This window comes from Odontesthes bonariensis, chromosome 19, assembly GCF_027942865.1.
Source record: "Odontesthes bonariensis isolate fOdoBon6 chromosome 19, fOdoBon6.hap1, whole genome shotgun sequence".
NCBI lineage: Eukaryota > Metazoa > Chordata > Actinopteri > Atheriniformes > Atherinopsidae > Odontesthes > Odontesthes bonariensis.
The window spans coordinates 32,950,676-32,974,637 of record NC_134524.1 but is presented as its reverse complement, the minus strand read 5'-3'; the positions used below and the strand labels follow the sequence as shown (position 1 = coordinate 32,974,637).

The window sequence follows — 23,962 nt, the reverse complement described above, 5'->3', positions numbered from 1 at the left end:
TGGGTCTGGGACTGATGAGTAACCCTGATCTGAAGATAGCTGCCACTCCTCCTCCTCTGCCTGTGGTTCCAGGAACGTGAACATTTAAACAGTCAGAGGGAGTTGCTTCATTAATGCTAACATGATCCTCCTGCTGCAGCCAGGTTTCTGTAAGACTAAATATATCAATATGATGATCACACATCAACTCATTCACTAACAGAGACTTGGAAAGGAGAGATCTGATATTCAGCAAACCACATTTAATAGTTTGATGTTTTTGTTCAGTTAAAGTTTTTGTTTGAATCTTTTCAGGTTTTCAGGACTTGCTCGTCCCGTACTGCCCTCTGGGGGGAGTTTTATGCTTTCTATGATGCTTTTTGTTGGGGCCATTTGGAAGGTCAGTGCAACAGCAAAGTAAGGTCTTAGCATTCTCTTTTAACAGCAGACAACAATTTTTGCAGGTTTCTGCCTTTGAAATGCAAATGAAGGTGATCCCAGATCTTTTCCTCATGAGTCATTCCACAACTTTTTTCCTACTATCCTTTTTGAAAAGAAATGATGTTGCTGGGGCCTTCCTACCACTGCACACACACAGGATATAGGAAAACTATGTGCACATCACACCTCTTTGTTTTCCATGTCTTCCATTTCCCCTATTCATAAATATATATTTTATATTGTGGAATTGTGTTAACACATTCCTGCATGGGTTATGGATTATGTACAGTTTCAGACACATTTCAGATTGATAAAAATGTACCAGATATTTCATTTATAAATTCCTTCCAGTCAACAATTAATTGCATTTCAAATTAGTCAGAATTTCAATCTCCATATCTGTAGAGAAATGTTGTGTAAGCTCCAACAAAGGCCAGGATGATTTGAATACAAAACAGAAAGAAAGAACAAAAAGCAGGGAAAGGTGTCACAAAACAGAAAATAATTCGAAAGAGAGCAGATGTTTGTGATATTTCATGTTAAGATTCTGCTTTGGAACACTGAACACACATAATCACAGTACAAGCAGGACTTTTTCCCCATTTATTGCAACTCAGATTTGACCACAAACCTTTTCTCTACCCATACAGACATGAATGGATTTTTTTCAGTGATCTATGAAATAACTCACACCATACTCAAACCCATGTACACATTAGTGGCAGCAAATACTGCAAAATTACAGTCCCAAGTTAATATTCTCCTTATAGTAATCATCATCATGATTTTTTAAAAGAAGTAAAAAGGTTATCAGTTTCATCCTGGAAGTAATCTGTGTCAGGGTTCTGGAACAGATAAAAGTGGGTTTAAGTGGATCATTTCTTCTTACACCAAAATCATTAACATCAAATATGAATTTAGCATATCAAAAGATCGAAGCTGATCAGAGCTGAAGGAAATGATCCTTTTCTTTATCTAATAATCCGCCAGTTTGGTGTGGAAAAAACTTAGCCGTCCACATTGTTAAATGTCTTGCTTCGTGCATCAGCATCAAACTCAGGGCTATGTAGTGATAGAAACGTTTTTTTACATCACGTTTATTCTTACAACCCATAAAGTGGATCCAGGATGCAGAAATGTTTGTCTAGCCTCTAGAGTTTTGGGCGCAGGGATCCAACGGCAGGTTTGTCACAGCAGAACTCTTTCCACCAGGAGGGGCGCTCCAGCACCTGACTGCCCTGCATCACCGTTGACCACAGGTTCTTGTTGAGCTGCAGAAGAAGAGAATAAGTAGAGAAATCAGAGAAGATACCTCTGGGAGACTCTGTCCACACAGCACAACAAAACCATTTGCAAACTGAGAGAAGGGGCTCTGTTATGATTTGGATTTCTCATACTGGTGCATCTTTTTTTGCAGCTAGCATAAACACACTGAAACAATCAGCAAAAGCTACAATTTAACAATCTTCATGACACCTCCCACATATACTATAAGCGATCATTTGTCATGATGAGAAATACACGGGCATAACATCTAAAAAAAGGAGAAGTATAAAACTATGTTGCTTATCCAGTTAATTCAACTCCAAATGATTCCAATTCACACGTTAAAAAAAGTTCCCCGGCTCAGGAAACCAACAGGTTGCACTGAAACTTCTCTTTTGTCCAGTCCAGCGTCCTGAGTGTGCACGAGGCGACTGGAAAGAAGAAACTCCCTTTTAACAGCAACAGACCTCCATCAGAACCAGAACCAGGAGGGGTGAAAATGACACACTTGCTTTGGCGTAATCTCAGAGAACAGAGTTGGATGTGGTGTAGGCCTGTCCTTTTATTAGTGCAGTGTCTGATAGCCGCTGCCAGAGAGGACCGGCAATATCCGTCTTTCAGACATTTACGGATGCAAAAGCCTGTTGTTTATTTTTCAGCGGCTCAGGAATGATCCTGGCCTGGATAACATCCTGCTGTCTCTCACCATTAGCACTGAACTGAGTCATCACAGGACAGAGCTCGCCTTCCTGATCGTGTTTACCGAGTCACTTCCTCTCAGAAATCCAGATACTGCTCCCCAGGTGGACATCGTTTTCAGTCTTCAGTCTCGTGTAGTCATTTTTGGGGGAAGGGTGCCGAGGTATTTGTAGGTACCAGCAGGTAAGGTTGTCAGACCAGCCCCTCTGCCCCCATGTACTGTGGCTGGTTAAGGAAGTAGTTAAAAATCCAAACAGACAGTTGGTGGTTCACCCTTTTGTGCTCCATAGTGTTGGTGTTGACAGCACTGAAACAAAGACAAACATATGATTCTTCATCCCACAGAGACTTTCATGACAGCATCATCGAATCAAATGCCAGGTTGGTGGGCACACTGAAGTGGGTCCATTAATGAGCCCACCAGGGGAACAAGGTGGGCGAGGCCAGCGCCTCCAGGGTCTTCATCATGTGTGATGTCGGCCTTATCGGCCGGTAGTTGCTGAGGTCCTTTGGGTGTGGACTTTTGGCACCTGTACCATGCATGATGTTTTATACAGTTGTGGTACCCCCCCGGCTTCAGGTTCATTTGGAAGATGTGCTTCGCTGTGCCTCAAAGCTCGTCTGCAAAGAACAGGAGGAGCACGGAGCTGATGCCACCTGGATCCTGGGCCTTTTACACCTTGGACACTGACCTCCTTTCTCAGCCGAACCATTGCGAAGGACATGTTGCATGGGGGCTGTATGCTGGAGATTGTGGGTGGGGGGATGAGTCTTTTGGTCGGGGTGGCTGAAAGCTGACTGTAGTGGAAGGGGGCTTTGAGATGAAGGTAGGGATGTGCCAGGAAATCAGGGTAACTAACGCACTGGAACATCACCATCATAAATGCATTTCCTCATAAAGAGTTACTCATGTGGGGGGTGGTCTGCCTACACCCCTGTTGCCTGAGTGTTGCCTGGGGCTGGAGGGGGCAGGAGGATTCGGGGTCTGGGGTGGCCGGGGTGTGTGGGAGAGAAATGTCATGACATGGCCTAATTACATCGTGTGCTTTGTTGTTCGGTTCATATGAATATTGTTGATAGTTAGAATGAGCTTGTTTATGATTATGGCAAAAGCTAGGCACCTGAGGAAGATTGGGGTTTGGCCACGTATGCATGGTCTGATCCAGGAGCGGTATAAAGGGTTGTCACAAAATGAGGTCGGTGGAGATTTTCGGACAGTTCTGTATGCACATTTGCTGTGACGGCTTGTTCAAATAAACTTCCCCAATGAAAGGCTGACCGACGTGGATTCGACTCCTTTTCTCCACAACAGGTGCCGCTCTCCCTGCTATCTGCAGCTGCACCCACCTGTGGGCATGTCTTGGCTCCCGGGGCACTTGGCCGGGGGCATTGGGGCGTGCGCTGGCCCACTGTGTTCGGCTGTCTGGGGTGCTTGGCCCGCGCGGGTATTGGGCGGGGCCTCTGCCGGGGGGTTTGGTGGCGCTTGGGTTCATGGGGCCCGGGTCAAGTGCTCTACTCGTGTCCGGGTGGCGGGGACGGTGGGCTATCGCCCCTGATTCCCGGGAGGTGTCTGTCCTATGGTCGTGGGGGCTCTGTCCAGGGGCTTCCTCTGCGGTGGGCTGACACACACACACATTCATTTATTCGCCCAGTCGCATACTTGCTCTGCAGCTGCTGTGTCGTCCTGAGGTTTCAGGCCATCCGTATCCACGGTTGTGTTGTATGTGCTTGCTGCTGGTGTTGTTGCTGCTTATGCTTTGTTTGGTGTTGTTTGGTTTTTTTCTCTGCTCACAGGTGCTCCTGATGGTTCTCCGTCTGGATTCTCCACAGAGGCCGTGGGATGTCTTATCTTTGCTTTCTGCAGGTGTAGCAGCTGGTTGTCTGGTTTTTCATTGTTTTCTCCGATCGTTTCTTTCTATTTCTGTCCCGTTTCTTTTTATTTTCTCTCCCTCTTTCCCTGTCTCCCTGTCAGGTTTGGCATAATTACATGTTATTATAACAAAAATAAATAAGCAGTTGATTTGCATCAAGGGGAGCTTTACATTCAGAAAGCTTCCCCTGGCAGAGCAAATGTGTTTGGCACAAAACGGTATTCAGATTACAATTCTGCTGCCATAATGCTGGACAGAACAAGGGAAAAATAAAATAAATAAAAAACACATCCAAGAAAATGAAAGGGAAACCTAACATAGAGACCTTTGGAATTGTGTTAACACACACCTAACTACTCCAGATCACCTAACTTCTTCTTTTACAGAGGTGTTCAAACTTGGTGAATTTGATTAGCAGCAACAGACAGCTGTAAAAACAGGCTTGTGTCACTGTGCAGAGATCTACAGGCATTTTGACCAAATCCTGGCTCATATATCTTAATAAGACCTCAGAAAATTGTGTCAAATCTTCCAAAAGGGGCATAATATATCACCTTTATTGTAGACCTGGTAAGGACCAGATGATTTTATGATATCTTGATACGTTAAACCTTAGAAGTGAAAAAAGGTGTTCTTGTATGTTGACAGTGAAGGTTGTAATAAAATAAATATCCTCTTAGTAGTTTGTTTGGAGGAAAACGGCCACATCTGACATGTCTTTATTTCACTTGGGACTGACAGAATTATTTTGAATTGTTTTATGTAGTATAATATAACTTGGTAGATAAAAACCTAACTTCATCCAATCATTAGAACATAACTTCATCATAGAATAAAGTAAAAGATGAGTTGTAGACAGAGGATGAAACACTTGCCGATCTTATTCAGCTACAATAGTTACATCTCTCTTGAAATATGACACACAACAATGTTTTTCACAAAAGAATTGGCTTCTCAGAGTTTCTGTATCTTACCTGTCCATCAGCACAGCCAATGGGTGAGTTGAGTATAAAATCAGTAGGCGCCAAGACATCCACCAATGCTACAGCATCATCCTTCAGCTGGGTGAAAGCCAGAGGTCAGACGGGGAGCAGGGTCAGCCAGAGCCATCAGTTCATGATGAGGTTTTGGTGAAGAAAGGAAGGAAGAATGGAACGGCAGCAGAAATATTAATATCAAGAAACATTTTTAAGAAGCATGTTAACTGGAAATGAGTTAGATGTTCATATACTTCATTCTTTATGATTACCTGCTACAGTATCACATCTTAAAATGTATGTTTTACCCGTCATCCAGGGCAAATACTGAATATGAACTACAGCTCAGTAATAAAGACGATAGAAATTCAGATTCAGTCATTTTTAATTTTAATTCTTCGGGCTATTCACAGTTTTCTGACCAGTCTGTTCTACACTTCTGATATTGGCTCTAACAGATTCTAACAAAAAAATAGTTCTTCTCTAAAGTGAGCATATTCAATCTATATAAATATATCTATCTGTCTAATATATAACCTATGTAAAGGAGTTTCATTTGGTCAAAGACTTAGCCAAGGTGATTTCCACACGTCAAAGCTAAATGCACTTCTTAAGTATCAAGTTAGAAGTTTAAGGGCTTTACGGGAGCAGTGTGTGAGACATAAAGCAGCAGATGAAGATGAACTACTAACAATTTTTGATCAATAATGTATCGGGCCATCCGTGTCTTTTGTGTGGAAGAATCATCGAATGACGTATTTAAAAAAACAATAAATTATTTTAGTTCTCCGAGAGTCTGAAGAGGAAAGAGGGAGCTTAAAAACGAGAGATCCCAACTAGTGTAAGAATTCTGTTGACTACGCCTGGACTTTTCCTTTTGTTAAGCCAACTAACACAAAGGAAGCCTGGCTGTGCTGAGCCTGCTTCCTATTACAACCTTCAGATGAACAGTCACTTAATTCCATGTATCCAACAGCTTGTAGTTTGTTTGCTTTTCACATGAAATCATTTGGGGAGAACCCCAACAAAGAGTGAGACAAACAGAGGAAAGAATCTTTCCCTACCTGGGAACAAAGAGTGATGATGGCCATCTGGACCAACTCTGCAGGCTTCCTTCCACTAAAGTAACTACCTGCACAGGAAGAATGCTTTGTTACTGAATACAACTCATCCAGAGTTCTTTGGATTTGTACAGTTTAGGGTACAGGAACATACCCTGGTACAAGGTGGCCATATGGCTGCTGAGGCTCCACAGTCCGTACAGGGCGCACAGTTTCCTTAGGACTGCTTTAAGATCAGCTGGTGTGTCCTCATCAGTGGCCAGATCATGAAATCTCTGGAGGCAGTTGTGTTCAATATAGGTGATAGCCAAGGACCTGCAGTAATAAACCTGAACACATAAACACATACAACATTTAAATGAATAAGCTCCCGTCTTATTCAGCCAAAAATATTGACCTGACATCCATTGTCACGAGGCCAGTGTTGTGAAAGTTTTTGTGCTTGTTTGTACTGTTTGTTTCTGTTTTGTCTTTGTCTCTTCCTGTTTGTATGTTTGTTACCTTTTCCTCCCCCTCGCACTCTGTCACCTCTGGATCTGCCTACCTGCCGCTCCACATCTGCCCTGGTGCTAGAATCAAGCCCCCTGGTTCCCATCAGCTCATCACCCGGTCTGCATTTAGTTCCTGTCCTGCCTTCAGTCGCTGCCGGATCCTCATTCTGTCTCACATTTCCTGATCATCCTGTGTGCCTGCCTGTCATCCCACCAGTCCGCCTGCCAGCCCGCCTGCCAGCCTACCTGCCAGCCCACCTGTCATCCCACCAGCCCACCTGCCAGCCCACCTGTCATCCCACCAGCCCACCTGCAAGCCCCCCTGTCATCCCACCAGCCCACCTGCCAGCCCACCTGCCAGCCCCCCTGTCATCCCACCAGCCCACCTGCCAGCCCACCTGCCAGCCCACCTGTCATCCCACCAGCCCACCTGCCAGCCTGCCAACTCGTCTGCCAGCCCACCTGCCAGCCCACCTGTCATCCCACCAGCCCACCTGCCAGCCCACCTGTCATCCCACCAGCCCGCCTGCCAGCCCACCTGCCAGCCCACCTGTCATCCCACCAGCCCGCCTGCCAGCTCGTCTGCCAGCCCACCTGCCAGCCCACCTGCAAGCCCCCCTGTCATCCCACCAGCCCGCCTGCCAACTCGTCTGCCAGCCCACCTGCCAGCCCACCTGTCATCCCACCAGCCCACCTGCCAGCTCGTCTGCCAGCCCACCTGCCAGCCCACCTGCAAGCCCCCCTGTCATCCCACCAGCCCACCTGCCAGCCCGCCCACCTGCCAGCCCGCCTGTCATCCCACCAGCCCGCCTGCCAGCCCACCTGTCAGCCCAGCCATCTCCTCAAACCAACCTGCAGCTATTTCTCCCTGGACCCCCTTTCCAGCCCATAACCCCCTTGGACCAGAGCCCCACCTTCCCACACCTTCCTTGTTCTAAATAAACTTGTTCTTGGTCAGTTGGTGTCATATTTGCGTTCCAAGCAAAGGTGTGACATCCATGCTCTCATTATGCAGTGGTATGATGGTATAAAATGACATTACTAAACACTTGGATTTTAATATTGAAGAGAATTTCAAGGAACTATATCAGTGAACTATTTGACTATTGGTGTTGAAGACAAACATCTACCTGATTCTGTAGTGTCTGTAACATTCTGTAAAGTCCTACATGAAAAAACAAGAAAACCAACTCAAACGCATTTCACACAATCATCACACGCACGCACACACCTGCCCAAGCTCCAGTCGATGTGTCACATAAACTAATTATATCAATACAATGAGTAACTGAACATTTCTATCAAACAATAAAAACAATTATTTGCAAATCTCAGAAACCAAAATTTCATTCAAAGTAAAACCTTTTTACTATTAAATAAAAGATATTTGCTCAAAGCTACAAAAAGTTTTGTCTGATGCATCCCGCCTGCCTGGTATTTTTCTTCCTTGGAATCACCTGAAGAAGCCCAAGGTTCCTTCCATCAGCAGATTATTAAGCAGCAGTAATGGAGAGCTGACATCGACCACTGAAAAGAGCGGTTCCTGCAGTAAGTGCAGCCTTCACCGGATGGATGCACACACATGGAACAGGACTAGTTTGCACTCCTTTTCTTACTTTCTTTTCTTCACTCCTATCATAGAACATGAGTCTTTCTCAGGTAAGAATTGAGTTCTCGTCTATTCCTTTATTGTTCTGTTATTAAGCCTTACAGGAGCAGTAAATGTGTGTGTTTAGTTAGCGCTGCCACTCTTACCCCAGAAGTGTGGACCAGTGTGACCTCTCCACCCTAAGACTGAGCTTGAAACCAAAACTAGTGCACTACCCCCCTCTACAGGTGGGTCTCCGCAACAGCCAGTGAGATTAATGTTTGAATCCTTAAAGGTTGTGTAGGGGATCTTTTCCTGGAACATTTTTTTACATATTGCTTGAAATACTCTTCACACCCCCATTGCAACCAATTAATTAAAAGTTTTGACACAAAAATGAAAAGTTTTAGTGGCCTCTAGAACGTACAATCTAGGAAAAACACTATCCAATCATTGTGAACGGACCGTTCACAATGATTGGATTCTGATGCCGTCTATCAAACTGCAATCTGCTCCTCCCTCCCCCTCCTCCCCCCCGTGCGCGTACCCTGCTCCGTGAACGAATTACGCGTCCAGAAGCTTGGCAGGAAGCTAAACTAGAGCCAGCTTGGTTAGCACCTAGCATTATTAAACGTATAGTTAACATAAACTAAATACTAAATACGGCAACGATCGATGCTTGCTGTCAGAACAGCGCTCGTGCACCTTCGTGCTCGTTCATGTACTCTAGAGGCGTGCCTTCGGGGGGAAAGTGAAGAAAAGGGTTGGGACTTTTTACCTGTGTATTTTCAAAATGCAGCTTCGCTGGACTCAAAATCCAGGATCTCCTACCCTACCTTTAACCAGTTATATAAAAGTAGCAAGACAGCCGCTGGTTACGCTTCCCATTGACCTTGTTATATCCAGAGTCAAATTAACCTTCAATTAGTGCATAATTTAAGTCAAACAGAATAATGTCAGCATCATTATGGGGTATATATGTATTTATGTTTGCTTCAAAGTAATTAAATGTACAATCCATTAGTCAAGCAAACTTGATTGGAATAACAGCGGACTATTTTAGGAAACTCCTACAACAGGTCTGGATCACTCGTAAATTCTGTTCCTACCTGAAAGAAAACGTAAAATACGAAAAGATTGGTGAATGCGCAAATTCTCTTAAATCACTCGTACGGACGATTTAAGAACAAATCTGTGCGTACGAACGGTTCTTGCATGAGGCCCAATGTTTTAACGGGTGAGACCTCGGCATGGAGGTACCTCATTCTGATCATGTTTTACACTGTAAGGTAAATATTAAGTGGCTATTTGACTGTGCAGTTATTTTATCCCCAACATAATGCTGTTTTCACACACATAAATGTCTTCTCATCTATATCATGTTCTGTTAAATAATTAAGCTTATTTACACTAACACAGACTTCTACTGAGCCAACAGAAAGAAGGCAGATGCCCGTAAAACGGGTGGTGCCCAGCACCGCCACCTCTGACGGAGGCAGAGCAGCTGGCCCTAAGCAGAATATTGGAGGGCAGTGGCTGAGGGAGTCCCTGGAGGGAGTCCACCCCCAACACACAAGTGCCTTTATAAAATATAATAGGCCTATATATATCTTTTTTAAGCCTATTCATACAAATATTTATTTGTCTTTTATGTCTTTTTTTCTTTTGTCCCAACAAAATTCTGATGGTACCACTCATAAAGATAATTGTCTGGAAATGCTAAAACATCTATGATAACCATCTCCTGATGAATATTTAATTCTCTGCGCAGTAATGCCGCTCCTTCATCCACGGGATCGTTGTCTAAAGGACATGTTGGTGGAAACAGTCGCCTCCTGCTGTGCCTGATGGACTTCTAGAAGTAGAAGAACTCGCTCTGCTGACTGAATGAATGAGGAAATCAAATGGCTGAAAGAGGGCGGAGACAGAGAGAAACTCCAGGTTCACTGAGTAAAACCTGGTCCCGACCAGGTTAGGTTCAGAGAGTCTGTTACTACGGTAACTGACCGAGAGCTTAACTCCCTTTGTGAAATGAAAAACTCAGAGTTTCCCTCATTTCAGGGTTAATAAACTCAGAGTTTCCCTCATTTCAGGGTTAATAAACTCAGAGTTTCCCTCATTTCAGGGTTAATAAACTCAGAGTTTCACTCATTTCAGGGTTAATAAACTCAGAGTTTCACTCATTTCAGGGTTAATAAACTCAGAGTTTCCCTCATTTCAGGGTTAATAAACTCAGAGTTTTCACTAAACCTGCTTTGTGAAACGGACCTCTGGAGTACGGCATCAGGAACAATCAGTTCTTAGAATAATCACAACTAATATCATCGATACAAGCTAACATTTCTATAAGAATGTCCAACCTGCATCTCCCTCCTGAAGCAACGGATCTCTTCCACAAAAAACTCCTCTCTGACAAAACAATTTATCTCCCGTTTATAACATGGGAAAGACCTCTCTATTGCTACTGACACTGAATTTTGGACTCAAATCTGTAAAAATATTTATTTCATGAACATACAAACCATTCAATGTAAAACTCTCCATAGAATTCATTACACAGGACAAAGAATGGCCAAAATGGGTTTTTCATCAGAGATTTGCCCATACTGCTCACAAACCCCCCTGACACATTCACACCATGTGGAACTGCACACACATTTAAGATTTTTGGAAAAAAGTCTCCGGAACTTTATCTGGTTTCTCGGGCTGCCTCATCCCATTATCTCCATCACTCTGCTGGCTGGGTGATTCATCAGAATGTAGTCATGATACAAGTAAGAATAAACATCTCCTCACAGCCCTAACTGTCGCCAAGAAAACCATCTTCATGAGCTGGAAATCAAGGAACAATGTAAATTGATCAATTTGGAAAAACCTGCTATCAGAGCACATTTCTCTGGCTGATCTATCATCTCCTTCCACGGACACCACTGAACCACAATCTGTCTGCTCAGCTTTCATTGGTTTTTTACCTAAAACATCTGACTTAATATTGACATTAATAATAAAAAATCCCTACCATCTAAGTTTGGATTTATGACTTACTCTTCTTTTGCAGTAGATATTATTATTGTTATCTATTTTCATTTAAAAAAAAAAAGAACGAAAATGATCATTTGCATAAATTGAACTTTCTCCAGTTATCCAAATATTATTTTTAAATCGCTTTGCTTTAGATAAACTGCCTATGTTTTGTGAAAATGTGTCCTTACATTTATTTACCCTAAAAATCACTCAGAGAATCAAAACTCTGGAAGCGGCTATTTATGGTACGAGCAATAGCAAGTGGCAGTTCCTGAGTGCCAGTAATGAGCAAGAGTTTTGGTTTAAGCTTGAACATATCAGCGTGTATATAAAAAGGCATGTGTAGGTATATCTTAACAGCTGTGTAGGTTTGCTTACCTGACTGTTGTTACGGGCCTCAAAATCCTTCTTGCCCAAGGCTCTCTCTTGTTCCAGCCTTTTGTAACTCTCTTCTAACAGGAAACACACCAGCCACCTATAGGCTGCCAGAGGCACTGCAAGCAGAGAGGGACCACAGAAGCAGCCAAGAGTGGATCATGTTCAGCATATTTTGATTAACGGAAAGAAAAGAAATACAGCCAGTAGAATCTGTGTTTCTGTTGTTTCTAAGGAAAATTGGTACACAGTTTGAATGAGTCCACATATCAAAGAACTGGATACAGTTTTAGTGTCAAAGGTGGATCTACACCATCACTGGTCTCCATTGATAGGCTGAGCAGGCAGAGTCAGGGGTGGTTTAGGAATATATGTCTTCTTTTTTTATCAAAACCCCTGACAATGTTGTTTATGAACATTATTAACAGTAGAAATACTGGTGATAGTGAATGCCGCTCTGTGTGGCGCACTGTGCAACACTCACAAACACGATTTCAAATATTATACAGCAATCAAATGAAATGAACACAGAGCTTATGTTCTTCCAGTGCTGTTACAGCATCACATCCACATTGCATTCTTTTTTTCTTAGTTCTCTCTCTTGATTTAGGCAGACTCAACACTTCCCTGGCTCTGGTTTTTACACTGCCACTGCGTATTTTCGGTGCTGTAGCCAGCGCTTTGGTAGTCAAAGCAGGAACTTCTACAGAGCCTAACTTAGAAGTAGAAGTTAGGTTAAAAGATTCTTTGTCTTGTTGTACGACGTGGCTAAAGGTGCAGATGTAGAGTCAGCACAGGTTCAAAAACTCTGCTAACTCTAAAGTTTGGAAAGAGCATTTAGACATTTAGAATAGATCAAATCTAGTTTCTTTTAAAGCTGAAATACTTTAATACCTTTTGAGTCCATACACTCTTCCAATGTTGTTGCTGTAAATCTGCTTTCCAGAATCCTCTTGAAATCATCCAGAAAATCCACAGTGTGAAGGGGAGATTCAATCCGGACTCCATCTGAAACAGAACATACACTGAAGCTTTAGAGAATCAGTTGCATTCTCGATCAATAAAGCTGTTAACCCAGACGATGGATTCTTGAATCCTGCATACAATATATGTTGAAGATGCAGGATAAAATTCTCTATATCAAAATAGATAAATGCATTTCCTGCATAGGGAAAAAAATTGCAGTTGAAAGTGATTGTCTGGAATGCTGTCAATCTTTTGTTGTGGGCCACAGGTGACCATTTCATTGAATAAAAAGTATTCAGCCTAAAATGTGCACTGTATAAAATACTGCTGTGGGTGGGCCCATTGTCTGATCTGAAGCTAAATTTAAACACTTAACAAGGACTAGCTAGAGAACGTATCGGACATTTTCATAGAATTGAATAATCACATGGGGAGACATAGTCGTTTGCCAAATTAGTATACTTTGGAAAAGAATTGAAGAAACAGATCCTAGATGAGGAACCAGACAAAGAACAGCTCACAAAACCCCTATGATGAACACTATGTTTGGACACCGTGTTCCCTTGCCCGGACGCGGGTCACCGGGGCCTCCCCCTGGAGCCAGGCACAGGGGTGGGGCCTGCCGGCGAGCGCCTGGTGGCCGGGTCTGTGCCCGTGGGGCTTGGTCGGGCACAGCCCGAAGAAACGACACGGGTCCCCCTTCCTACGGGCTCACCACCCGTGGGAGGGGCCATGGGGGTCGGGTGCAGTGTGAGCGAGGCGGCAGCCGAAGGCGGGGACCTTGGCAGTCTGATCCTCGGCTACTGAAGCTGGCTCTTGGGACGTGGAACGTCACCTCTCTGCTGGGGAAGGAGCCTGAGCTGGTGCGCGAGGCTGAGCGGTTCCGGCTAGATATAGTCGGACTCACCTCGACGCATGGCTTGGGCTCCGGAACCAGCCTCCTCGAGAGGGGTTGGACTCTCTTCCACTCTGGAGTTGCCCGCGGTGAGAGGCGTAGAGCAGGTGTGGGCATACTTATTGCCCCCCGGCTGTGCGCCTGTACATTGGGGTTCACCCCGTTAGACGAGAGGGTAGCCTCCCTCCGCCTTAGGGTGGGGGGACGGGTCCTGACTGTTGTTTGTGCCTATGCACCGAACGGCAGTTCAGAGTACCCACCCTTTTTGGAGTCCCTGGAGGAGGCACTGGTGAGTGCTCCTCCGGGAGACTCCCTCGTCCTGCTGGGGGACTTCAATGCTCACGTGGGCAATGACAGTGAGACCTGGAGGGGCGTGATTGGGAGGAACGCCCCCCCGATCTGAATCAGAGTGGTGTTTTGTTGTTGGACTTCTGTGCTCGTCACGGACTGTCCATAACGAACACCATGTTCAGGCATAAGGGTGTCCATATGTGCACTTGGCACCAGGACACCCTAGGCCGCAGCTCGATGATCGACTTTGTAGTCGTATCGTCGGACTTGCGGCCGTATGTCCTGGACACTCGGGCGAAGAGAAGGGCGGAGCTGTCAACTGATCACCACCTGGTGGTGAGTTGGCTCCGCTGGTGGGGGAGGAAGCCGGTCAGACCTGGCAGGCCCAAACGTATTGTGAGGGTCTGTTTGGAATGACTGGCGGAATCCCCTGTAAGGAGGAGTTTCAACTCCCACCTCCGGCAGAGCTTCAACCATGTCCCGGGGGAGGTGGCATGTTCCGTGCCTCCATTGTTGAGGCGGCCGACCGGAGCTGTGGCCGTAAGGTGGTCGGTGCCTGTCGTGGCGGCAATCCCCGAACCCGCTGGTGAACACCAGTGGTGAGGGAAACCGTCAAGCTAAAGAAGGAGTCCTATCGGGCCTTTTTGGCCAGTGGGACTCTGGAAGCAGCTGATGGGTACCGACAGGCCAAGCGGAACGCGGCCTCGGCGGTTGCTGAGGCAAAAACTCGGGCTTGGGAGGAGTTCGGGGAGGCCATGGAGAATGACTTCCGGACGGCCTCGAGGAGATTCTGGTCCACCATCCGGCGGCTCAGGGGGGGAAAGCGGTGCACCGTCAACACCGTGTATGGTGGGGGCGGGGCTCTGCTGACCTCAACTAGGGATGTCGTGAGTCGGTGGGGGGAATACTTCGAGGGCCTCCTCAATCCTACCGACACGCCTTCCGATGAGGAAGCAGAGTTGGGGAGCTCGGACGTGGGACCTCCCATCTCTGGGGCTGAGGTCGCTGAGGTGGTCAAAAAACTCCTCGGTGGCAAGGCCCCGGGGGTGGATGAGGTCCGTCCTGAGTTCCTCAAGGCTCTGGATGTTGTAGGGCTGTCTTGGTTGACACGCCTCTGCAGCATCGCGTGGACATCGGGGGCAGTGCCTCTGGACTGGCAGATCGGGGTGGTGGTCCCCCTCTTTAAAAAGGGGGACCGGAGGGTGTGTTCCAACTATAGGGGGATCACACTCCTCAGCCTCCCTGGTAAGGTCTTTTCGGGGGTACTGGAGAGGAGGATCCGCCGAATAGTCGAATCTCGGATTCAGGAGGTGCAGTGTGGTTTTCGTCCTGGCCGTGGAACAGTGAACCAGCTCTATACCCTCCGCAGGATCCTGGAGGGAGCATGGGAGTTTGCCCAACCGGTCTACATGTGTTTTGTGGACTTGGAGAAGGCGTTCGACCGTGTCCCTCGGGGACTCTTGTGGGGGGTGCTCCGGGAGTATGGAGTGTCGGACTCCTTGATACGGGCTGTTCGGTCTCTGTATGACCGGTGTCAGAGTTTGGTCCGCATTGCCGGCAGTAAGTCGGACATATTTCCTGTGAGTTGGACTCCGTCAGGGCTGCCCTTTGTCACCGATTCTGTTCATAATTTTTATGGACAGAATTTCTAGGCGCAGCCAGGGCGTTGAGGGGGTCCGGTTTGGCGACCTCAGAATCGGGTCTCTGCTTTTTGCGGACGATTTGGTTCTGTTGGCGTCCTCAGGCCATGACCTTCAGCTCTCACTGGAGCGGTTTGCAGCCGAGTGTGAAGCGGCTGGGATGAGAATCAGCACCTCCAAATCTGAGACCATGGTCCTCGGCCGGAAAAGGGTGGAATGCTCTCTCCGGGTCGGGAATGAGATCCTTCCCCAAGTGGAGGAGTTCAAGTATCTCGGGGTCTTGTTCACGAGTGAGGGACGAATGGAGCAGGAGATTGACAGACGGATCGGTGCGGCGTCTGCAGTGATGCGGGCTCTGCACCGGCCCGTCGTGGTGAAGAAGGAGCTGAGCCAGAAGGCGAAGCTCTCGATTTACCGGTCAATCTATGTTCCTATCCTCACCTATGGTCACGAGCTGTGGGTAGTGACCGAAAGAACGAGATCGCGAATACTAGCGGCCGAAATGAGTTTCCTCCGCAGGGTGTCTGGGCTCTCCCTTAGAGATAGGGTGAGAAGCTCGGTCATCTGGGAGGGGCTCGGAGTAGAACCGCTGCTCCTCCGCATCGAGGGAGTCAGATGAGGTGGCTCGGGCATCTAGTGAGAATGTCTCCTGGACGCCTCCCCGGTGAGGTGTTCCGGGCCCGTCCCACTGGGAGGAGGCCCCGGGGAAGATCCAGGACACGTTGGAGAGACTATGTTTCTCGGCTGGCCTGGGAACGACTCGGGGTCCCCCCAGAAGAGCTGGAGGAAGTGGCCGGGGACAGGGACGTCTGGGTCTCTTTGCTCAAGCTGCTGCCCCCGCGACCCGATCCCCGGACCAGCGGAAGATGATGGATGGATGGATTGAAATTGAAGAATTAAGGAGCGGACAATAAATGTTTGTCATGATTAAAGGAATCTGTTCTGACGGCTTCAGCAATAAACAAGTGATTTTTTGTTTATAAGCCACGCCCACTTTGTTCAATCATTACCAACATTTATGAATAGCCTCATGACAATGTATTAACAAGGTATTCCAATTTTATACAAATCTGTTCTGTTTTTACAATATAAACATCTAAATTTTACAGCCATGCCTAGTTGTTGAATTTTGCCCAATTGGGTACCAGGGTAATCAGGATGGTGTTTTTGGTTTTTCAAAAGATTTCATGTTGATATATATTACCAAATTAGAGATATGCTCCATTTTCTATTTCGAAAGCTAGCTAGCTAGATTTTTGAACATGCATAACTTCATCATACAGCAATATCAAATATCAAAATTCCGCTTACATAACTTTTTGTTTTCTTCCTTAGTTTTATGTGCAATGTTTTACCCAATAAGGCTAAACCCCTTGGAGGAGTTAATGGAAAATGGTTTTGCATGTGTAGCAATTGTAGCAAAAAAAATCTAAGTAAGCAAAAATGAGCATTGCCTACCTTATACGATTCAGCTCCATTCAAGGAACATATGGATATATGGATTGTTGGTATAAACTTAGAAAAGAATGGCAGATAAAATACGACCTTGCGGGAAGCCCATGTTTAAAACCAATTTAGTGGATTTAAAAGCATTTAAAAATTTGGATAATGCTGGATTCCTTCCATTGCTTAGGAACACACTGAGAGTCCAGAAGGTGCTGAAACAGTCTGGTGGATACCCATCTAGCTGGGTGGAGCAGTCTTTGAGCCCCCTGATTCTGAGCTCATCAGGGCCTGAGGCCTTGTGTGGGTTGACATGGTGCAGGATGGAGGTCACCAGCTGTTGATTGATGGTGACGGATTGGTTGCGAGAGACTGGAGTTGAGCATGTCTACTTGGTTGATGTACTGTTCCTCAAAGTAAATGGGATCTGGGCAGTGTACCATTGCAGGTTTAGGAACTCTATCCATCATGATGTTTAGCTCTTGCCATGCTGCTCTTGCATTTCCAGATTTTCTGCTCCACCTTGTTTCTGTAGTTAATTTTTGCCAGTTTCGCCATCCTTCTAAACTCATTCTCCAGCACCCTCACCCAAACTTGTCTCCTTGTAAAAAAGCTTTTTTTATTTTGAATCAGGAAGATTTTCATGTAACCCATTTCTTGTTGTTTGGGTGGATAGTTCTTTTGTTTAATTCGAGTAACAATTTCCTCACAAAAGAACATATATGAGGTCAATACATCTGTCAACCCCACCGTAGAATCGCCATCTTAACGTGGTGGAAGGGTTTGAGTATCCCCATGATTGTTAGCTCCTGGTAGAGTCCCCGCCCAGAAGAGAGAAACTGGGGCACGCAGGGGGAAGCTCATTGGCAAGCGCCTGGCGGCCGAGCCTTGGCTCCTGGGGCTCGGTTGGGCTCAGCCCGAAGAAGAGTCAGGAAGCCACCTCCTCATGGGCCCACCACTTGTTGGGAAAAATTTGAGGTGGGGTGCAGTGTAAGCTGTGCGGCAGACAAAAGCGGGGGCCTGGTCGTACCAATCCCTGGCGTTGCAAACTGGCTCTAGGGACGTGGAATGGTACTTTCTACGTCGGATGTGGTGATGTCACACCTGTTCAAGTCCCTCAGTACAAACACTGGCTGCTCTCCAATTTGATTGACAGCTCTCTTATAACAGTTAGCTATGTCCTAAGCAGCCAGACTGAAATCATCAGGCCCTGGTACATAAACTAAACTAAATTCTGGTGGTAGATATTGTGGTCTAGACATAAATGGTCTAGAACCCATTTATCACCACCATAAGAAAAACATGATGAACCTTCCTACACTGCCAGTACAAAAAAAGGTTTGCCCTGACTTTACCAGTAAGCATGTACAATTAATGTGCACATACTGTTAATATGGGGGTCTGTGGTTTTAGGAGTTATCATGCCAACTTTGAACCAATAAAGTTCAGATCCAATCTTTATTGCATTTCTTCTCCCTCCCCTCTCTCTTAATACTATAATCTCTAAACAGTGTAAAGGCATAATTTAAATATATTAACATGTAAAAAAAAACAAAAAACAAACGACTAACAACGACAAATCCAAGTGATATTACTTGAGTGTACATAGAACTGACCATGCAGTTTAGTGTGGAGCCAGCCCAGCAGGTAGTTGCTGGTCTGTTGCAGCAGCACGTTGTTGTCTCCTTCATATGTGCAGTTTGGGTCATTGTCATCACGTAGATCACCCAGCCGGTTCACTGAAACACATTTCATCTTTCTATAACATAACTGGTCTCTGAGGGAGTAATGTGCATGTGTGTGCTGTGAATATCTATGTTTGAGACTGACTGGCTAGGTATCCATGTCCACCACATGCCTCCCTGCACTCCTGGATCCCTCTCTGAGCAGTCCAAGAGCCAAGCGGTTTGCTTGAACAGCCAATGGCATGGATCTGCCTATAACAGACACAAGAAAAATAATACCACAGTTTGTAAAGGATAACATCTGTGAACGTACACACGGGTCGTGTTCACTTACTTGTCTGTCACTGCTGTCCTTCATCATCTGTCCGATCTGGAACTCAAGGAAGTTCATGAAGGTGGATTTGGTGAAGTGTTCCAGAGCATATGCAGCTGCCAGGTATGGGATCAGACGCCATTGCTGGAAGAGCGCACATTCCAAACAATATATTATCATTCCATGCATAACCTTTTTTTCCATGAAGGCCCCCTATTTACATCTAGAAAAAAGTTGAGCCCCCAACAACATGCTTATGGCCACCTTTTGCATACTTTATTGCCCGTGGCAGGAACTCAGTACTGACTGGGAGAGTAAGCCCAGAAAGTGTGTGTTTGGTCAGTGGAGGTGCAACAGAGTGTCCTTTGACGGTCAGAAACTTTTTGCTTGAAATAGTCCATTTTAAACTAAACTCATTCTCTAAGCTGAGATATTCCTTGAAGGTGGAAAAGTAGAGGTCCATCATCCAGCGTTCCTTTGAAGCTTTGTGTCAACACTAGCTATGTAGGACTTCATATCTGCTCGAGCAATCATGCACTGGTGAAAGTTGGCGTGTAAAGATGCACGCATGTTGCCACTGGACTATTTGAAATGAACTGAAGAACTGAGTGATCCTGTATTAATCCCGAAATGGAAATGACATTGATGCAGTATAAAAAAAATCAAGCAAGCAAAACAAAAGTTAGAAGGCCTCACTCAGAGTTTTGCTGTAGGCAGGAATGAGCTCCTATACTGCTCATCGTTGCAATTAATCTACAGAAACGTCTGACAAAACGAACCTGTTTCATCACTATGTCATGTAGAAGATTTCCAATGTTGTTCATTATGTTTGGCTCCTCTTTGCATGATCATGTTCTGCCTCGGGATTGCCTTTCCTGTCTAGTCTATGGTGAATAAAGTGAACTTGTAGTTTTCCACTACCACTACCTCTTCTCCTAGTAGGGAAACAGTGTTTGTCTTATTTCTACTACTTCTAAAACACGAAACAATCTCCTTTGTCTTGTTCATGTTCAAGGGGATGGGAATTTTCCCACGGCATGCCACAAAGCAGTCCACCAGTTCCCTGGACTCAGTCTCTATGCTGTGAGTAGGATGCCGCTCAAGATGGCGCCGCGGACGGGCTTAATTATTTAACAGAACATGATATAGATGAGAAGACATTTATGTGTGAAAACAGCATCATGTTGGGAATAAAATAACTGCACAGTGAAATAGCCTCTTAATATTTAAATATAGCACATTGAGTTGCCTGTAGTATGAAATGCGCTATATAAATAGATGCCTTGCCTTGCCTATTTACTTTACAGTGTAAAACATGATCAGAATGAGGTACCTCCATGCCGAGGTCTCACCTGTTAGAACAATGTTTTTATATTTCATCTTAAACTGCTGCCAAGTGCGCTTCTCCCCCTCGGGATTGCACCTAAATGAAATAAATGAATGGGCTACCATTCAAGCAGTTTCCCTGTAATATTATTGTGATTGCAAAGGACTACATTTACACTTACACTTTTGCTGCTGCAGCGGTGTTGCACTTATTTCTAAAAACGTATTGAAACTCGCCGTATGAGCGCATTAAGATTTCCAATTCGAGGTTGGTGAATTGGGGCTCCATTGATGCTGGCTTTTTAAAGTTGTGGCGCACATGCAAAACTCAAGGTGAACCTACTCAGAGTTGATTAAACTCACTCAAATAAGCGTTTCTAGAACAGAAAACTCAGGGTTTTCTATCTCAGAGTAGAGCAACTCAGAGTTCAGGATTAGACTCAGAGTTTGTTGAACCTGCTTTGTGAAACGGACCCCTGGTAAACCGCTTTCCCGGCGAAACTCATTTAGCGCTACTTATACACAAACAAAAATGCAGCGTTTCTTCGCAACTTCGCTGGTGGTTCTTCCAAGGATAACTTTTGAGGATATACACAGGATCGTGGAGTCACACTCACCAACACCACAGTCCAGGCTGAGGAAAGGGTACAAGTTCTTTGTGGAGGAGTATATAGACAGTTATCAAGGTAAATTGTCTAACGTTTTATTTTTATCAGTAGGCTACTCAATAGCCTTGCACATTCATGTTTTGTAATGATAAGCAAATATACGATCCATAGAAATCATCTGAAATATTGTCTGTGTGTGAAATGTGTGTAAAATATTTGTTATGTGTAGACTATAATATTATGAACATAATTTGCCATGGTGGCTATGAAGTCTCCGTGTGCAGCGTTAGCATTAGTATCAGGTTAGCCAAGGAAAGGTTGTGGGAGAAGGATGTCATGACATGTTCATGACTTCTGGCCTAGTTACATCCTGGGCCTTGTTGACTGGTTCATATGAATATTGTTGATAGTTAGAATGAGCGTGTTTATGATAAACTGCGAAAGCTAGGCGCCTCCAGAGAGGGCCACGTACACTTGTTATGATAAAACGGTATAAAAGAGGTGTCACAAAATGAAGACGGTGGACATTTTGTACATTCTGAATGCACGTTTTGCTGTGACGGTTTGTTCAATAAATTCCCCAATGGACTGCTAACCGACGGTGTACTCGGCCCTATTTTCTCCACAACATAATGGTGACCCCGAGTGCGTGAGATTTTGGCAGCTGGAGCCCGACGGGACGCGTCCTCTGTGCGCCGACAGCCGAGATCAGTCGTTAAGCCTGCAGGTACGACATATTTTTTCCTTTTTTTTCTGAAAGCGGCGGTGTCTGTTGCTGGTGTACAGGTGACGGGCCTCCGACAGCTCCACAAATTTAAAAGAACACGGGAGAAGGACGAGTATATTCGGTGAGCATCTCATTGTTACCTCTGCGCAGGGGGGCTGTTGAAATTGTTGAAATTGTGGGCCAAGGGGAGCCAAGTGTTTTAATTGGGATAAAATTGGGTAAACAGCAGCTGATGTGAGTTGTAAAGCAGACAGCTGTGGTCAGTTGGTCTGGCTTGTGTGGTTGTATTTTTTTGTTGGTAATTAAGAAGGACTATAGTCGCTGCGCTCCGGCCAATTGTGAATCGGATGAATTCAAACTGGATTAATTAATAGCTGTAAAGAAGCGGGTAGGTCGTTGAGCGACCACCAATAGTACCTCTTGCATTCTATCAGCCATCCTTCAATGCATGGGGGGAGGAACACTGACGGGAGTACGGGGTACACTAGACGCATTAAACATACGTGAAAATTATTTTCACTAGTCAAGGAGTAAAACGAATACTGATAATTGATTGACTGGCGAACATTAAAGTTCAACGATTGAATCAATCAGGCTTTCAAAAAAAACTCTGAAATGAAAAAATCCAGTTCTATGAGGAGCACATTTTAAGTATATATGTTTATATCATTTTATATATCTGCCTCGAACTCTTTGGAGTTATCCGAGACCTCAGTATAAAGACATTTTGAGAAGAAAATTCAAATTCGTTTATGAAATTGGCCACAGGAGATTATTATTGAGAGGTCACAGCGAAGCTGGTAAAGTACACGTCAGCATCTGTTGCTTTGGTCAAGAAACCATACCACAAGGCTTGTAGGGAAAACACATTTTGTATTCCATATATTGCCGACACCAACATCTACTGAAAAATTAAAAGTCTAAATGAAAGAAATTGATAATTTAAAAATGTGAAGATTTGAACGGTGACTGACAAAACTTTGATCGACCGACTTGGTGTGAGTGCGTGGGACCGGTCTCTGTTGTCTGTCAATGTGTGTGTGAAATCTGATGTTTGTGTGAATCAAGAAAGAGAAGAAAAGAAAAAAGTTTCTGACTCATATCATCCCTTGACTTTTGAGTAGTCGTAGTATTTTAAGTTAAACTCAGATTTGCTTCATTGTCATAATTTGCTTCATTGTTATAAGTTGCTTAATTGTTATAGTTGCCACATTAATAACTTGGGGAGATAAGGAGTTGTTGCAGTAATGTGCTGTGAGTTTTAAACGCTGAGTGTTTATTTCTTTAAGATTCTGTATTTTCGTTGAGTGCATCTTGTTATTATTGAATTATTGAGTACTGCTGTGATTGGTGTTAAGTTTCTAAAGTTCTATTCTTAACAGGCGAGTGAATGTGTTTTGGCTTTCAGGGGGACAGAGGGTGCTGCGCGTTCACGAGGCTGGTGCTCTGTCCTTGAGAGTTCTCTGCTGCTGCAAATGTTCGTGTGTGATCACATTTTCTTTCCTTGTGTCTTCCAGGGGCACTTTATGGTTGAACTGTAATAATTATTAGTTTTCTTTAGGTAATGTGCTAATTGCGGAGTTGTTATCAGTCGAGTAATGAGGGTTTCGCAATTCTAGAGGAGAGGTTCTGTCTCTAGTCAAGTTGAATGTGACAGTCCTGATAAAGAAAGTTTTTCGCTTATGCATTGTTTCTGTATCTTTTGATTTGTATTTTCCCTGTCTACAGCGTGTTAAATTGTATTTCTTCCTCTTTCTTAACTTGTTACAAAGTGTGACAAACGCCATTTTGAGTTTGGGTGTGGTTCAATTGTTATGTCTGGTTCAATTGTTATGCTTGGGAGGAGCTAATAACAGTCTAGGAAGTAGATGTAATGGTGTGTTCATATTTGATTTGTTAGAAATTCACGTGGTTCATTGGAGGCAGGCTTAGAGGTGTGTTCATATTTCATTGGTTAGAAGTTACTGTCGTAGACGTGTTTCACTGGAGTTAGATTTAGAGGTGTGTTCAGATTTCATTGATCGAAATTGACGTAGCTGTGACGTGCATTGTATCATCTGGGATTGGTGGAGAGACATTGTGGGTGGATTGGATCAGAAACATCCGGGTGTGAGCAAGGGTTGGGGCGGCGCCAGGCCTGAGTCACTTTAAACAGAGTAAGCACTAACAGAGCTTTTGATTAGCAATAAATTAGCATTGATTAGCATTGATCAGCAATCTATAGCATTGATTAGCAATAACTAGCATTGTCTAGCATAAACTAGCATTCAATAGCATTGATTAGCAATAACTAGCA

General features: G+C 44.8%; 1 protein-coding gene across 1 annotated transcript in view; it reads right to left on the bottom strand.

The window, feature by feature from the left end:
* Positions 1-999: 999 nt before the first annotated feature.
* Positions 1,000-23,962, bottom strand: part of LOC142368768 (peroxisomal acyl-coenzyme A oxidase 3-like) — a 70,959-nt gene continuing 47,996 nt past the window's right edge. The window contains exons 8-16 of the mRNA XM_075450942.1: positions 19,010-19,149; positions 18,838-18,944; positions 18,624-18,746; positions 12,667-12,780; positions 11,776-11,891; positions 6,449-6,623; positions 6,298-6,365; positions 5,231-5,317; positions 1,000-1,691 (exon numbers count right to left, since the gene is read on the bottom strand). Of these exons, the coding sequence (XP_075307057.1) occupies positions 1,572-1,691; positions 5,231-5,317; positions 6,298-6,365; positions 6,449-6,623; positions 11,776-11,891; positions 12,667-12,780; positions 18,624-18,746; positions 18,838-18,944; positions 19,010-19,149 (1,050 nt within the window). The 3' untranslated portion in view covers positions 1,000-1,571. The remainder of the gene's footprint in view (positions 1,692-5,230; positions 5,318-6,297; positions 6,366-6,448; positions 6,624-11,775; positions 11,892-12,666; positions 12,781-18,623; positions 18,747-18,837; positions 18,945-19,009; positions 19,150-23,962) is intronic.